The 16,990-nt window shown below is 36.1% G+C and overlaps 1 protein-coding gene across 2 annotated transcripts in view; it reads left to right on the forward strand.

Moving 5' to 3' along the window:
* Positions 1-277: 277 nt before the first annotated feature.
* LTBP1 (latent transforming growth factor beta binding protein 1) overlaps positions 278-16,990 on the forward strand; it is a 439,704-nt gene continuing 422,991 nt past the window's right edge. For both annotated transcript variants that reach the window (XM_051976131.1, XM_051976132.1), the window contains exons 1-2: positions 278-859; positions 1,864-1,934. In XM_051976131.1, coding sequence (XP_051832091.1) covers positions 330-859; positions 1,864-1,934 — 601 coding nt within the window. In that variant the 5' untranslated portion in view covers positions 278-329. The remainder of the gene's footprint in view (positions 860-1,863; positions 1,935-16,990) is intronic.

The following is a 16,990-nucleotide window of genomic DNA, read 5'->3' on the forward strand; positions in this document are numbered from 1 at the left end:
CACCTCTGAGCATGTTTTCCTCTTCCGAGCGGCTCCTCTCTCTATTTTGCTAAAACCTTGGGATCTGAGCTTTTCTTCTGGGAAAAGAGGGAGGGAGAGTTGAGCTGTGTATAGTGGCGGGGGGCGGGGGCAGGCTCAGCAGGAAAACCGTGTAGCACTGTTGAGTGGGAGCAGCGCTCCATTCTTGGGGAGAGGGTAGGGAAGCGACCAAGGCAGAGAGAGAGAGAGAGAGAGAGAGAGAGAGAGAGAGAGAGAGAGAGAGAGAGAGAGAGAGAGCGCCCCGGGTGTGCAGTGCCCGTCCCCTTCCCGCTCCCCGAGCGGCTTGTGCCATGGAGGTGACTTGGATCAGGTGGGGACTCCTGTTGTGGGCCGGGGTGTTCGCGTCCTCGGTGCACAGCAGGGTGAGAAGGATCACCTATGTGGTGCGTCCGGGCCAGAGCGGCTCCTCTGACGCCGGGGTCGCTGGGGCTACGGGGCAGCTGGGCTCTGCCCTGACTCTAGGAGGGCATCAGAGGCAACAGAGAACTTTCAATGTTGCGCTCAACACCCGCTACAGCAGCAGCAGCAGTAGCAGCAGCAGTAGCAGCAGCAGCAGCAGGAGCACACAGGAACGGACCCGCAGGATGAGCAAACCAAGCACGCCAAGCGTGCAAGTTCTCCGGCAGCCGCAGCCCCCGCAGGAGCCCCCGCTCGGCTTGGGCCCCGGCGTGCAGCACCATCCCAAGCCCGTTGGCCACCCTTCGGCGGCGCAGTTAACCAAACCCGGCAGGCACGTTGTGCGCTCCAAACTCCAACAGGAGACCCACAGCAGCAGCTCCAGCTCCAGCTTGCAAGTTCACCAGAAGCAACAGCTGCAGGGGTAAGGCAAACACCCTCCTCCCTTCTTCCTAACACCTCTCGGTCGAAGATCCCTCCTACCTGCCCCAGCAGAGTTGGGAACAAACTTCAGAGAAGCATCAGGCCTGTACTAAGTGGCTGAAAGCAAGTACCATTCTCTGCCATCCAGCAAGCCGTTTAGGATGCAATGAAAGCTAGTGAAACAAAGTTACTTTTAATGAATTTAAGACCAGGATATACTCATTGTTACTATGTTGTGGAAAATTTCAAGTCATTTCAGCCTGGGATGTTACCTCTTTCAAGTTGAACAGTTACTTTAGACAATGGGTATAAAACGTGAAGACATTACATGTTCCCCCTCCAAGCTAATTTAGCTAGGGAAATCAGTTCCTAATATCTATCCATTCCTAATCCTTTTTTTTTTTTTTTTTTTTTTGATAAAATAGCGTTTTTCAAGGGCCTCTACATCTTTGTACTTTTATGTTTTCTGCATCTGTGTACAGTCTGTAGGAGTGATTTCACTGAAAAGGATTGTTTCTGACAATTTTTGTAGTTTTAATTCAGCATTTCTAAGTGTAGAAACATCACATGAATGGGGATAGGGGAAAGGGGTTAGAGAGTTGAATTATTTTTTAAAGAATGACGTATCAAGAATGTCTTTCTGTAAAACTTATCTCAAACTATTTTATTTATTGTTTATTATACTAATACCATTCTTACAACATAGTATTTTTTCCTTTTTAACCAGAATTTTCTTACTATGACTTTTTTCCTCTTACAAAGATGGTATTTCTTGTGGAAGAATCAGTTTTCATTAAGTCTCCGTGGCTTCCTTCCTCACTTCCTTTCTCTACTATCTTCTTCCCTTTGGCAGCTAATTTTTGGGCACCTTGTATAACCAGTTAGGCCTTCCCTAAGGCAGGGTTTTTGTTCTTAGTGGAAAAAGCCCTTTGAAGTTTGGGTTTGGGGGAGGTCAGAATGGTTATATTTGCTGCTGGATTACTTCCTACCTTTGCTGTATTGCAGGGTGAATGTCTGTGGAGGGCAGTGCTGTCAAGGCTGGAGCAAAGCCCCTGGTTCTCAGAGGTGCACCAAACGTAAGTAGTCATGAATACAACTTGCCCAGAAAACTTTTTTGTGAAGTGGGTTTGTGCAGTGGTAGAGCAGAATAACAGTGATCCAGGCACAAATAATTTCTCAGAGACTAATGACTATTTTGGGGAATGTTGAGTCTGAATATCCATGTCATTAATCCCAGACAGTCATTAATGCTCAGGAAATACTTTGGGTCGCAGTAATTATTGTTATCATTATAGCAGTAATATTTTGGAAATGTCACTTTCCACCCAAGGGTCAGTTTTGGTCTCATGGCACCTTACTGAGTTATTAATCATTCTATCATACCTTTCAAGTAAGAAAATGGCAAATACAAAAACATTTTCATTATAACATTATTGGCATAACAGAACTAACAACTTTTGTCTTCAACATGGGGAAAACATATGAAAAATTGCTTAAAGTGAAGGATGCCATCCCCTAGGTAATATTTGTACTGACATAGAACATTATCAGTTTAAAAGCTGTTTGAAAATAGCAGCCAAGATTTGCCAATCAGTGGTACTCCAAAATCTACTGATAGCTATTCCTGTGGGACTTCTCTAAATTCAATGAAAGGATCCATTTTTCCCCATACACTTGTAGCCATTAAAGGACAAAAGGAAGTAGTCTTTTTGGCCTCCTCTTGATTAATAATTCTAATAAAAATGCTAAATGTAAATAAAGGCATTTTATACATTTGAAAAATTTTGAGCATTATAGGTATTCTCTGCAATCCTTCTGAAACAATCAGTAGAACATGAATTGAAATTGTTTAAATTTTAAATTTATTTACTGGTATAAAGCAAAACAAATGTGACTTGCTCTCTTCTCCAGAGATATAATTTTTAAAAGAACGATTTTGCTTGTTCCAATGAAAATCAAAGAACAGTGTAGACAATCCACTGAAACTTTTTGAAAATTGCTTTTAATTTTTGGTCCTTCTCAAAAAAAAAGTTATTTATAAAACTGACTTTAGGGAAAATGTATGTTAGAGCAAATTAATCCTTTTGGTCCTCATTAGCAAGAAGCGAATGGCAGCCCAGAAAATGATTTTGGGTTCAAGGTTCTGGTATTTATTATGGAGTTATCAGGTTAGAGCCAGACTAGACCTTAATGATTTTCCAAACTGGGGTTCAGAGAGGTATAGTAATTTGCCTAAGATCACACAGTTAGAAATATCAGGTGGAATTTATCCACTGTGCCACACTAACTCCCTTATAGTGTTCTAACTAATCCTTAGATCATAAGTATTTTATTCTTTCTGGTTCCTATGATTATAGACTTTTTAGGTTAAAGAGCTTAAACTATACTTGTCTGCTATATTTCAGTTAGTAGTACATACAGTAAAAACTTAGTTTAACACAGAGGGTATTGGATTAATTGATATCTGTTGCAGTTTTAAAATTTATGCCAAATTTTATACTGATATGTATAATACAAACCTAATATAACACAAATAGCTTCAAATCTAGTTATTTCAATGTATGGATAAGAAGAAAAGAAAAGATCAGCAAACAGTGTGTGATTACAGTTTTTCACTTAACATCTCTCACATTGCTTAAGTGATCTAACTTCTCTGGGTCATCTGTAAAAGAGGGAATTGGGCCAGATAACCTCTAAGTCCTTCTAACTATAAATTTATGATCCTAAAATAATCACTATGTATTCATTAGTATTTATAAGAGAAAAAATGATATATAAAAATCTTTGCAGATGTTGCTGCTAATGTTGCTGTGGAAAGAGGAGAGAATAGCTATATAGTAGAAGACCACTTCTCCAAAAGATTCTGAGAACAGAGTAGGTTCTTGGATCTAGGAGAGCAAGAGGAGTCTGAATTTTAGGAATCTATCCCATTACCTCTCATTCTCTAGACAGCAAGAAGAGGAATAGGCACATTCTTCCTTTGGCAGACTTCTCAGCAAAATCATAGAAACTCAGTTGGAAGATGGCCCTTAAATTACATAGCCCAGGCCATTCATGAAGAAGGAATCACTTTAAAACATTTTTGACATGAGATTATGCATCTTCTACTTGTCTACCTATAGTAAGAGATAACTCACAACCTCCCAAAGGAGGCAACTGGGTGACCCAATGCAAAGCTGGGCCTTGGATCAGGAAGACATGAGTTCAAATCCAGCCCCATCCTTTTATTGTTTATGTGATGCTGGCAAGTCACTTAAATTCTCCCTATCTCAGTTTCCTCAGCTGTAAAATGGAGACAATAAAGACAACACCTACTTCTTAGGGTGATTGTGAAGATTAAATGAGACAATATTTGTAAAGTATTTGGCACCTAGTAAGAACTTAATAATTATGTATTTCCTTACTTCCAAAACATCCCACTCCACTTCTGAACATCTTCAATTGTTAGGACATTTTTCTTACATGAACACTAAAGCTGCCTTTCAGTAACTTCCATGCATTGCCCCTGAATGGCCAAGCAGAAAAAAAATTCTTCTTTCATGTGATAAACTTCTTTTTTATCTCCTTGTCTCCAGGCTAAACTTTCTTAATTGTTTCAACTATCTTTCCATGACTTGTTCTCTAGTCCTTTGCCTTCCTAGTCTTTTTCCTCTTGACATGCTCAAGCTTAACCTTGCTAAAATTTTATGTCTGGAACTGAATACATCATTGCAGATGTGGTTTAGCTCTTCTGGAGAGAGTTAAGAGTTAAGAAGTATGTTTTTTATATTGATGAAGAAGGCACATAGAGCTATAGATTTAGAGCTGGAATCAATCAGCAAATAAGCCTTTATTAAGTGCTTGCTACTATTTGTGCCAGACACTGTGCTATGCCCTGAAGATAGAAAGATGGACTTGAACCAGCTCCTGATCTCAAGGAATTTAAGTTCAATGACAGAGACATGTATACAAATAAATAAATACAAATTACATACAAAATAAAGACAAGGCAACTTTTTTAAAAGGGGGGAATACTGGTGTTTGGAGGGTGGGTAAAAATCAGCAAAGGCCTCATTTGGAATTTCAGTTAATCTTGGAAGAAAACCAGAGATTTTAAAAGGTAGAGATAAGAAAGGAGAGCATTTGGGATATGAAGGTCAGCCTGTGCAAAGGCAAGGAAGTCTAACTTATTTTATGGAGGAAGAAATTGAGGCCTAGAATGGATTCTATCAGGGTTTCATGTATACTAAGTAACACAGCTGGGTTCCCAACCCAGATCCTCTTATTTCAAATCTGGTCTTCGTTCCATCTACTTCTGATAAATGAGACCAAAGTCATATCTCCACAAAATCATTTCAAGGGGCAGGTCAGTCTAGAAAGGAAGATAGAGAATTGAAGTCAGTAGTAAAGTGATGAACTATGTTGGCAGAATCCTTGAAAAATGGCACATCAAGAAGGATTGGAGGAGAGGGAACCACTACTTATTGAATTACAAAATGAGGGACAGTGGACTTTGTAATGGTAGAAATTCATGCATGAAGCAATTAAAATCTATTGATAATATATGGTTTTGAGTTTTATTTTTCCTCCATATTATATAACAACAGAAGTTCTTACACTTCTTGGATTCATGTAATCTTTCAAAATGAAGTGAGCTGATCCAAAGCAAACTTGTGAAGCAGGTGGCAGTTGTGACCTTATTTTTTTTTCTGCCATCCAATGACCTAGTCTAGTGTTTTCATATTTCTCTATCCTCCTGGTCTGAGAGGAATCAATCTAATAAACTCTTTTAGAAATAAAGCATTAAACCTCTCAGGGCTTGAACTTCCTCTTCTCTAAAATGACAAAATTAGGGGTGTTTAGAGAAGAAAAGATTTAGGGAAAGATGTTAATAGTGGTATTTCAAAATACAGGACTGTAGTGGGTAGGAGAGACTAGATTTATTCAGATTAGTCCCGAAGGATCATTTGGAAATTGAAATAAGTGAGATTTTAGCTTATTGTATAAGGAAAAATTTTTGTAAAAGTAGAATGTGCTAACTTGCATGATGGTAAATTTCCTTTTTACTAGAGGTCTTCAAGCAAATGTTGTATAATTACTTGTCTGTTGTATTCTGGAGGGAATGCTTGTTGATGTATAAGTTGGACTAGATGGTTGGCTTTTGAGATTCTTTCCTTTCTGGAATCCTTTACAACTGAAATCCTATGATTTTGTGACTCCATGATCTCTAAGGTATTTTCCAGGATCAATTATAAACACATTTGTTTGTCATTAAAAACCATTCTTCCAATCATCCTCCAAACTACCTTTCTTGTCTTATTACATAATACTACTCTTCAAGAACTTTATGGTCTAGCCAAACTAACCAGCTTACTTTTTTCATACATAATCTGTCTTCTCTATATCTTTGCACTAGCTATGCCTCATACCTTAAATGCTTCCCTTCCTCTCCTCTACCCCTCTGAATCCCTTCCTAACCATTTTCTTGTCCCAGTGGTGTTAGTGCTGCTTCCACGAACCTCTATAATTTTATCTTATATTTGTTTTTTTAAATATGCTTTGCATAAATCTATATAATTCATATAAGATCTGAGGAGTCTCATCTCAGCTCCTACTCTCATAAATGAATTGGGCCTGAGACCCTCACTGAGTCTAAATTTAACTCTTGAGGGATAGGAGTGACTCTCTAATGTCTATGACTTAAGCCTACACTGATATATTTCCCACCAAGGTTGTTAGTTGAGATCCATTAGTCAGCCAGCCTAAGTGGTATGTTAAAAGGAACATTTACTGCAATAATACAAAAAGAATGTTGACTAGAAAAAATTTCTCCCTATCCTTCTCCCACTCTCCAAAGTTTGTGACACATTCTTCCTTTTGTCATACATAGAATATAAAGTCTAGGAAGAAGTGGACTTGGACATATAATGCATATGTGACCAAACACAATTTCTGACTGCTAGAAATTCTTTTTTTCTATTCATAGTGTACTCAGGAAGCTCCTTCAGGAACATTTTCTTTGATGGACTCATAATGCAGCCACTGAATCTAGTCTATCCATGATATCCAAGGATCCAGATACTGTCTCCAGCTGATCTGGAAATGCTATTTGGAACATAACTGGCAATATGTTGTACACTGATGGGAAGATGGGATGTCTGACATCCCTTTCTGGAGCCTTTCCTTTACTCCTCGTTACCACTCCCTTTTTCTCAGGGATGTGAATGCTCCAATTTCTAGAAAATCCTCAGTATCTTAAACTTTTTCGATAATTTATAGACGACTATATGATCCCTAGGGAATGTCAGGTTTCTTTTGACTAATCCATCTTACTGAACACAATTTTTTTTTCTTTTTTCAAACAATTTAATAGTATTTTATTTTTTTCCAATTACATGTAAAGATAGTTTTCAAAATTTATTTTTTCAAGATTTTGAACTCCACATTTTTCTCCCTCCCTCCTCCCTAGGACACGAAGCAATCTGATAATAGGTTATACATGTACAATCATGTTAAACATATTTCCATATTAGTCATGTTGTGAAAGAAGAATCAGAACAAAAGGGAAAAACCTTGAGAAGAAGAAAAAAAGAAAAGTGAAAATAGTATGCCTTGATCTCCATAGAGACTCCATAATTCTTTCTCTGGGTGGGGATAGCATTTTCTATTATGACTCTTGGAATTATCTTGGATCATTGTATTGCTGGAAAGAGTTAAGCCTATCATAGCTGATCATCCCTTAAATACTGAACACAATTCTTTTCCCATCTAAACACAATTTTTATGCAGTTTCATTCTAGTTCTAAGGTCTTTAATTAATTAATCGAAATCCATTCCTACTTTGGTATTAGAGCTGAAATGACTTATTCTACCAACGCTTATGCTTGTGTATATATAAGTTGTCTTCCCATTAGACCTTAATATCCTTAAGGACAGGAACTATTTGATTTTTTTTTTTTTTGTATCACTTGGGTATAGCCCATAGTAATGTTAGGGTTGGGTACTTAATAGATACTTAAATGCTTGTCATTGTTTGATAGGGGTTTTTAGAGTCTTTTCTAATAACCAGCTCTTTAAGGTAGTTGGCACAAATATTATGTACTCCCATTTAATGGATAAAGAAAATGAGTATTAGAGAAGTTAACTGACTTGTCAGTCATTCAGTTAGCGAAAGTCAACATCAGGTCACATAACTACAAGCCAAACACTTTTCCCCTACATCATGCTGCTATTAGTTTTCCCCTAATGCATCAGTAACTTAAAAATAGCCCACATTTATAGATGATGTATGTATGTATATGTATATGAATGTGTGTGTATATACATACTTACATACATATTTTTCACATAAAAAAACACAAGTACTTTTAAAGGCTAGCAATTTAAAATTATAAGTTATTCTATTAGTATATATTTATCATTTAGTATGCATATTTAAATGCACAATATAATTACATTCTCATTTTTTGGATAGTTTAAGATCTTCATCTTAAATTTATTTAAAACATAATGGAGCTTTATGTTTGATTATTTTTAAAAACTATATTTATTTGAGTCTATTTTTCTGTCTTTATTTTGTTCATTATTCACATAAATCAGTGAGGAAGTTGATTTGTTATGTGGACCCAGCATACAATATTCAGTTGATTACAACTTGAATTGAAATGAGGTATGAAGATTAGAATATAAATGAACCTTAAGTTTAAAATAAAATAAATTTAAAATAAATAGTCTCACCCTTGTAGGTGAAAAACAACAGATATTTGCATACACCCTTCTAGTTCTTTGATTTGGATATTTATTTGCTATGAAGAAATGATAAAATGCATACTTACCATGATTTTTTTGCAGAATCATGGAATCTCGTAATTGTTAGAAGCCTTTGAGAATATCTAGTTCAGCATGTACACAAATGAAAGCCTGCCTTTCATTATATCTAAAAAGTAGTCATCAAATTTGATTATGCAAGTCTTTATGAAGTCCTATTAGATGGTTAGGTATTTTATCAGACAAAACCAAAACTTTTTCCCTTTAGAAACTTCCATTCAGTTGGTGGTGTGAATAAGGACAGGGAAGCAATATGTACATAGAAAAGGAAACATGAAATATATATGGAATAAATAAAAAATAATTTTTTTGAAGGTGGGAGGGTAAGTGGCCCAAAAAATTGAAATCAGGAAAAGATCTGGTTAGAGGAGTTGATAGAACTAAAGTTAAATCTTGAAGTAATGTTGGGTTTTCAAAGGGCTAAGATAGGAAGGGACAATATTACGGGAATAGAGGAAAAGTCAGTGCAAAAATATTGTGATGAAAACTGGAATGCCATGTATAGGGAAGCCAGTTTAGCTTAAATGGAGAGTGTGTAAGAAGGAGTAATTAGAAATCATCCTGGAAGGATAGTTTGGAGCCAGATTGTTAAGGGCTTTAAATGCTAAGCAGAGGATTTGTATTTTATTCTAGAGGCCATTAGCCTCCCCTAGGTAGGGGAGTGTCATAATGACACTTGTACTTTAGGAATCAATTTAGCAGCTTCATGGAGAAGTGGGGAGAGACTTGAAACAGGGAGATCAATTATGAGGCTATTTCAGTTGTTCAAGTGAGAGGGGATAAAGGTCTGAATTAGGATGGTTTTGGTAAGTAAGAAGAGAGAAGGAAATGGAGGAGAGAGATATGGCCTTATAACCAATAAGATTTGGCTAATGATTTGATGATGGGGTGAAATGGAAAGTGAAGAATTGAGGATGACTCTTAGTTTGAGAACCAGGGAAACTGGATAGATAGTGATACTCTTGACAGAAATATGGAAATTAGGTGGAAGATGATTTTAATGATTTTTACTTTGGACAAATTGATTTTAAGATGCTAATGTGATATCCAGGTGAAGATAGGTCCAGGAAGTTGGTGAAGTGTGATTGGAATTTATCATATGTAGATTTGAGAGTGTCCTGAATAGACATAATTGTTGAATTCTTTAGAACTAATGAGATTACCACGAGAAATTTTACTTAAAAATGTCCTATGAGGAGAAACCCACTTCCCTCAAGTTGATAAGTTCCACTTTTGAAAAGTTCTTAGAAGATGTTCTTTATGTGTGTACATACCTCTATTGCTAACTGAATTGAAATGAGGCATAGGTTACATAGTCTTAATTGAATGCCAACAGTGATGTCTGTTCTGTGCAAAACAGATGACCTAAAATTTGATTTTCTTTCCAAAGAATTAGTATTACTGTTTTGTAGTTTATGAGTTTTTTGTTTCCATAGGGTATCATAAACCTCAGAGGTGTGACCTGTTTTATTATGTTAGGTCTTCCTTTTGATTCCCTCCCACTTTCTCCCCTCAGTTTTTGATTCCTCACTCCCTCCCCTCAGCTTTTGGTAAATACCTATCTTTTCCATTGAGGGAGAATTTAAGTGTAGGCAGCTAGATAGTGCAGTGGAGAGAGTGCTGGGTCTGGAATCAGAAAGACTCATCCCCCCCTTGAATTCATATCTGGACTCTGGCACTTTACTTCACTCTGCTTGCTTCAGTTTTCTCATCCTATAAAGAGCTGGAGAAGAAAATGGAAAACAACTACAATATCTTTGCCAAGAAAATCCCAAATGGGGTTACAAAGAGAGGGACATGACTGAAACAACTGAACAATAATATCAAGAAGTGAGAGGCAACCCAGTTGAAATAAGTTTTAAGAAAGAAAGAGAGATTCATGGAAGATTAAGAAAAAATAAGAAAAAAATTTAAGTAGGATGACACTTTTTTTAATTGAAGAGAGAAAGGTGGGAAAATTAAGCAGAACAATAAGAGCAGAAATTTAAGAATTTTAGACTTTGGAGGCTATCCAGTCTAGTCCAACTATCTTATTTTACAGAGAAGGGAACTTGGTTCCAGAAAGTGAAGATATATGTCCAAAGACACAGATAGTAGGTGACAGAGTAAATCTGGCATGTTGTCTAGTATGTATGACAGTGCCTCCAGACAGCTGTTTTTTACTTTTTGAGTTCAATGATTTTAAGAGATAGCATCTCAAATGACTTATTTTTCCTTAGCAGGGAAGATTAAAACTGACTTGTCATTGCTGTCTCTTAGCCCAGATGTAGGAACTGAGGCAAATAGAGCTTAAGTGATTTGCCCAGAATTTAGCAATTGTCTGAGGCTGGATTTAACCTAAGTCTTCCTGACTCCAAACTTAGTGTTTTCTATACACCATGTTATTGAAAACCTAGTGTTGAAGTGTCAAATGAGGAGCCGCTGACTTTTTGCCAAGGAATCCGTAATGACAGTTCAGGTATAAAATTAGAATTATAAATGTCTTCAAAATTCAGTGCATATACCCTCTTTAGAAAAGAACACAGGTTAGATCATCAATTTATTTATCATTTGTTAAGTACCTATTCAGTAAAGTGTATTATACTAAACATTGGCTAAGTTGCTAGTCTTTTAAAAATTTCTTGGAGTAAAGTTATAGTAAAGTAAAGCAGTAAAGTTATAATAGTTCACAGCATAAAGATTCTTTTGTTTTTGTTTTTTTTAATGCCTAAGGCAAACAGAGAGTGAAGCTTAAGCCTGGGTAATTGGAAGGATGGTGGTCCTCTCAGTAGTAATAGGGAAGTTAAAAAGAAGGAAGAATTTTGAGACAAATAGAGTGGGTGCAGTTTTGGGCATGTCAAATTTAAAATGTTTAAGGAATATCCAATTTAAGATGTCCACTAGGCTGTTGGAGAGATGAGATTGGAGCTAAGAATTAATAAATAGATTTGGGAATCATCTGCACAGAAATGATATTTGAATTCATGGGAATTAATGAGATCCCCAAATGAAATAGTCTAGAGAAAAAAAGAAGGCCCATCAGTCTTGGGTGACAATCTAGTAAGTGTTTGAGATGGATTTTGAATCCAGGTCTTCTTAAGTCAAAATTCAGTATCTTATCCAATATGGCACACTTTTTGTCTCATAACCATTCAGTTGCTATAATTTAAAACTTTTAACATTTTTAATATTTCTACAAATTCTACTCTATATTCTGTCTGGTGATATTTTTACTTGAGACAATGATAGCTGATTTTTAAAATATTTTAAGGGTTAAAATTTTTTTAAAAAACACTCTCTTGTTAATGGAAAAAAAGGATCACTTATGCTAAGCTTTATCCTTTCACTTTCTTTATCTTTTTCTCATGCTTTCTTAGAGCCTTTAGAAATAGAACTTTTAATTTATCATAATGAGTAGTCTTTCCATGGATAAAAAAAAATCAATCATCTCCAATCTCCTTCATCAAACGTCTAGGTAGGTATAATCTCAAAATTTGAAGGGACCTTAGAGGTCCAAATTTTACCTGGATGAGAATTCCTTCTATAACATTCCTAGACTTTCAGTGAACGAAAAGCTTCTTCCTCCCAAAGCAGTTCATTCAGTTTTTGTATAGCTTTCACTTCTGAGAATTTTTTTCTTCATATCAAGGTTAAATATACTTCCCTGGAACTTTCATTTATTATTCCTCCAGGACTACCAAAAACCCCCCAAAACATACCCACCACCACCACTAACAAAACAAACAAGTCAGTCTCTTCCACATGATCATTATTTTAATAATATTTAATCAGGAGTGTATGCCCATCATTTGGGGAATGACTGAATAAGTTATGGTATATGAATATTATGGAATGTTATTGTTGTGTAAGAAATGATCAGCAGGATGATTTCAGAAAGACCTGGAGAGATTTACATAAACTAATATTAAGTGAAGTGAGTAGAATCAAGAGAATATTGTACACAAAACCAACAGAATTCCATGATGATCAATTCTGACGGACATGGTTCTTTTCAACAATGAGGTGATTCAGGCCAATTCTAATAGATTTGTGATCTATATTCAGAAGGAGGACTATGGAGACTGAATGTGGATCACAGCATAGTATTTTCACCTTTTTTGTTGTTGTTGGTTTTCCTTTCTAATTTCCCCCTTTTGATCTGATTTTTCTTATGCAGCATAATAAATATGGAAATATTTATAGAAGAATTGCACATGTTTAACATATAACATAATTGCTGTCTAGGGTAGGTATTTAGAGGGAAGGGAGGGAGAAAATTTTGGAACACAAGATTTTGCAAGAATGAATGTTGAAAAACTATCTTTGTAGTACTTTGAAAATGAAAAGTTGTTATTAAAAATAATATTCAATGATAATAGTTAGCATTTATATAACTCTTTAAGTTTACAAATAGATTTACATGTGTTATATAATTTTATCCTTACAACAAACAACATAAAATAGATAGTTATTATCTCCATTTTACAGATTTGGAAACTGAAACCAAAAGAACTTAAGTGACTTGGCTGGTCACACAATTAAGTGTCTAAGGCAGAATTCAAACTCATATCTTCCTGACTTCAAGTACAACACTGTTTCTGCTATACTACTTAGGTGTCATATATTTGAAGGCAGGTATTGTGCATCCCATAAAATATTTTCATTTTGGGAGACATATCCAAGTCTTTCAGCTTAACATCTTTGTTATGTTCTCAAAGTCACTTTTTTCTAGACATTTTCCCTCTTATCGAGAGTCTTCCTAAAATAAGGTATTCAGAAGTGAATACGAAAGTCAAAATATATTCTGACTAGGGTGAGTATAGTTGATTAACACTTCATTCTGGATACTCTGTTTCTTAATATAGCATAAAATCATATTAGGCTTTTTGACTGCCATATTGCACAGTTGATTCATGTTGAATTTGGAATCCACTAAAACCCCCAAATCCTTTAAACATAATCATCATCTATATTAGTTGTCTCTGAAGTAAAGATCTGAGCCTAACCCAAGGAGAGTGTGGTCACTTGCTTAACCAGTTAGAGGATGGATCTATATTTACTCTCCCCACAATACGTAATTGTCAGGCTTGTTTCTAGTACAGTCACACCTATCTTTATCCCAAAATCCTCATTTCTTCCCTCCTGAATTGAACTCCCAGATCTTTCTGGGTGTTGACCCTTCAGGAGCAGTTGTAATCTATTTACTAATCAGAAAACTGCAGTGCCAGTGCCTTTAGAAAAATTGCATCCCATTTCCCCATCAAATCATCTCCCTACCCCAGGTCATCTGAGGCTCTGGTACTGTTAGTGGGCAGGTACTGTGCATGAGATGGGGTAAATAAGAGGCCTTTCACTCCTTTTTGTTTTTAGTGGGATGGAATGTTACAGAATGAGCAGGCATATATTGATTGAAAAAGATTGAAGATCTTGTTAGATTCTCATCCATCCTAAAACTCAGTCTCTTCAGTAACTTTCCTATTACCCTCCTTGTTATCCAAGTTGTGAACCTCTCTTTAAGTCATTCTTCTTTTACCCAATACTCCTAATTATTTGCTAAATCTTCATCTCTATCGCCATAATGTCTTCTAAACAAGTAAGTACAATTTGACTAGACTGAAAAATTCATGAAGAGAGTGATATGAAATATTTCCTGATAAACTAGTGCTAAGCTTGCAAAAGACCTTAAAAGCCCAATGTTGGACTGTGTTTATTATCCTAGAGCCAAGAGGGAGCCTAGAGCTTCTTGAATAAGAGAGTAATATTAATAGATCTGTATTTTAGTCTTCAATGCTGTGGGCTAGTTATGTGGATAATGGAATGGAGAGGGAAGAGAATAGATAGGAGACCAATTAGGAGATTATGAAAATATGTATTTAAGATGAAAGTCTGAATTAGAGTGGTGATGTCTGAAAAGAGATGAATGAAAGATGTGTGGAGATAGACTACGAAGATTAATTGGATTTGTGAAGTGAGAATGAGTGAGGTGTTGAAGATGATTCATGCTGTGAAACTCAATGCCTGGCATGTTGTAATCACCAAATATTATTTTGATATAGTCTAACCATTTATATCTTTCTAATATTTCTAATAAAATTTCAGTTTATATCTTTCTATTTTTTTACACCAATCCTTTCTATAAAAAATATTTTGTAGTTGTTATCATTTATTTCTTATGTGGTGTATGGAGCCCCAAATATTTTATGATTCTCTAATTAATTTGAATAGACTTTCTCTTTCTAATCTCAATTACTGGAAGGATTATGGCATCTTTGACAGAAATAAGGAAGTTTAGAAGAGGGATTTTTTATGCAAATTAAGACAACTCTGAAATACCACTACACACTTGTCAGATTGGCTAGAGTGACAGGGAAAGATAATGTGGAATGTTGGAAGGGATGTGGGAAAACAGGGGCACTGATGCATTGTTGGTGGAATTGTGAACACATCCAGCCATTCTGGAGAGCAATTTGGAACTATGCTCAAAAAGTTATCAAATTGTGCATATCCTTTGATCCAGCAATGTCTCTACTGGGCTTATACCCCAAAGAGATATTAAAGAAGGGAAAGGGACCTGTATGTGCCAAAATGTTTGTGGCAGCCCTTTTGTAGTAGCTAGAAGGTGGAAAATGAATGGATGCCCATCAATTGGAGAATGGTTGAGAAAATTGTGGTATATGAACATTATGGAATATTATTGTTCTGTAAGGAATGACCATCAGGATGAATACAGAGAGGACTGGCGAGACTTACATGAACTGATGCTAAGTGAAATGAGCAGAACTGAGAGATCATTATATACCGCAACAATGATACTGTTTGAGGATATATTCTGATGGAAGTGGATCTCTTCGATAAAGAGAGCTAATTCAGTTTCAATTGATCAAAGATGGACAGAAGCAGCTACACCCAAAGAAAAGAACAGTGGGAAATGCATATAAACTGCTTGCATTTTTGTTTTTCTTCCCGGGTTATTTATACCCTCTGAATTCAATTCTCCCTGTGCAACAAGAAAACTGTTCGGTTCTGCACACATATATTGTATCTAGGATATACTGTAACCTATTCAACATGTAAAGGACTGCTTGCCATCTGGGGGAGGGGGTGGAGGGAGGGAGGGGAAAAATCAAAACAGAAGTGAATGCAAGGGATAATGCTGTAAAAAATTAAATGGCATGGGTTCTATCAATAAAAAGTTATTAATTAAAAAAAAAGAAGAGGGATTTTTTTCCTGGGGAGGAAGCAATAAGTTCTATTTTGGACAATTGGATTTCGGCCACTGATAGGGCATCTAGATGCAGATTTTTCTTTGAGCAAGAACTAAGAATTTTGTTGAAGAGGGTGAAAGAAGAAAGTCTGAAAGCTGTATTGAAGATTAACATTAAAAAAACCCCAAAAGCTAAGATCATGACAACTTGTCCCATTGCTTCCTGGTAAATAGAAGGAGAAGAAATAGAAGCAGTTTCTCATTTTATTTGGCTCAAGATCATTGCAATTACAACTGGAGCCACAACATTAAAAGATAGTTGCTCCTTGGAAGGAAACATGGCAAATATGTATTCTAAAAAGCAGAGACATTACCTTGATGATAAAGATCCATATTGTGAAAGTTGTGGTTTTTCCAGTAGTACTATATGACTGTGAGAATTGAACCAAAAGGAATGTTATATGCTGAACAAGTGATACTATCAAATTGTGATGGTGGAGAAGACTTTTGAGAGTCCTTTGGATAGCAAGAAGATATCAGTAAATCCTTAAAGAAATTAATTCAATATATTCATTGGAAAGTCAAATTCTGAAGATGAAACTTAAAAAAAATTGGCTACCTAATAAAAAGAAAGAACTTATTGGAAAAGATCCTGATGTTGGGCGATTGAAGGCAAAGTGAGAATGAGATGGCAGAGAATGAGATAGGAGTTTGGACACTTTGGGAGGTAATGGAGGATTGAAGAGCTTGCTATGCAAGGGTCCCTGGAGTCACAAGGAGTAGGACACCACTGAGTGATTGAACAAGGATTAGAGAGACTGAAGTTAGATTTGTAAATCTGGGAGTTGTCTGCTAGGGATGATAGCTGAACCTCTAGAAGGTGATGAGATCACTGGGAAAGGGTCTAGAGAGAGAAGGGCTTAGGACAAAACATTCTATTTAGATAAAATGTCCCATTTCCTAGTTAAAATATGTATTCCCATTTTTTCCTTGATACTATGACTTTCTCCTAGAATTGCCACACAAATCCTCTTCTTCCTGTTTCTCCTTTTCATTTTACTTTGAGTTCCTAACAAAAGTAATCTTTGTCAGTTTTGAAGTTATCACTTGTGATGCTGTCCTTTGGTAGTATACATATTAAAT

This window comes from Antechinus flavipes, chromosome 2, assembly GCF_016432865.1.
Source record: "Antechinus flavipes isolate AdamAnt ecotype Samford, QLD, Australia chromosome 2, AdamAnt_v2, whole genome shotgun sequence".
NCBI classification, from domain to species: Eukaryota; Metazoa; Chordata; class Mammalia; order Dasyuromorphia; family Dasyuridae; genus Antechinus; species Antechinus flavipes.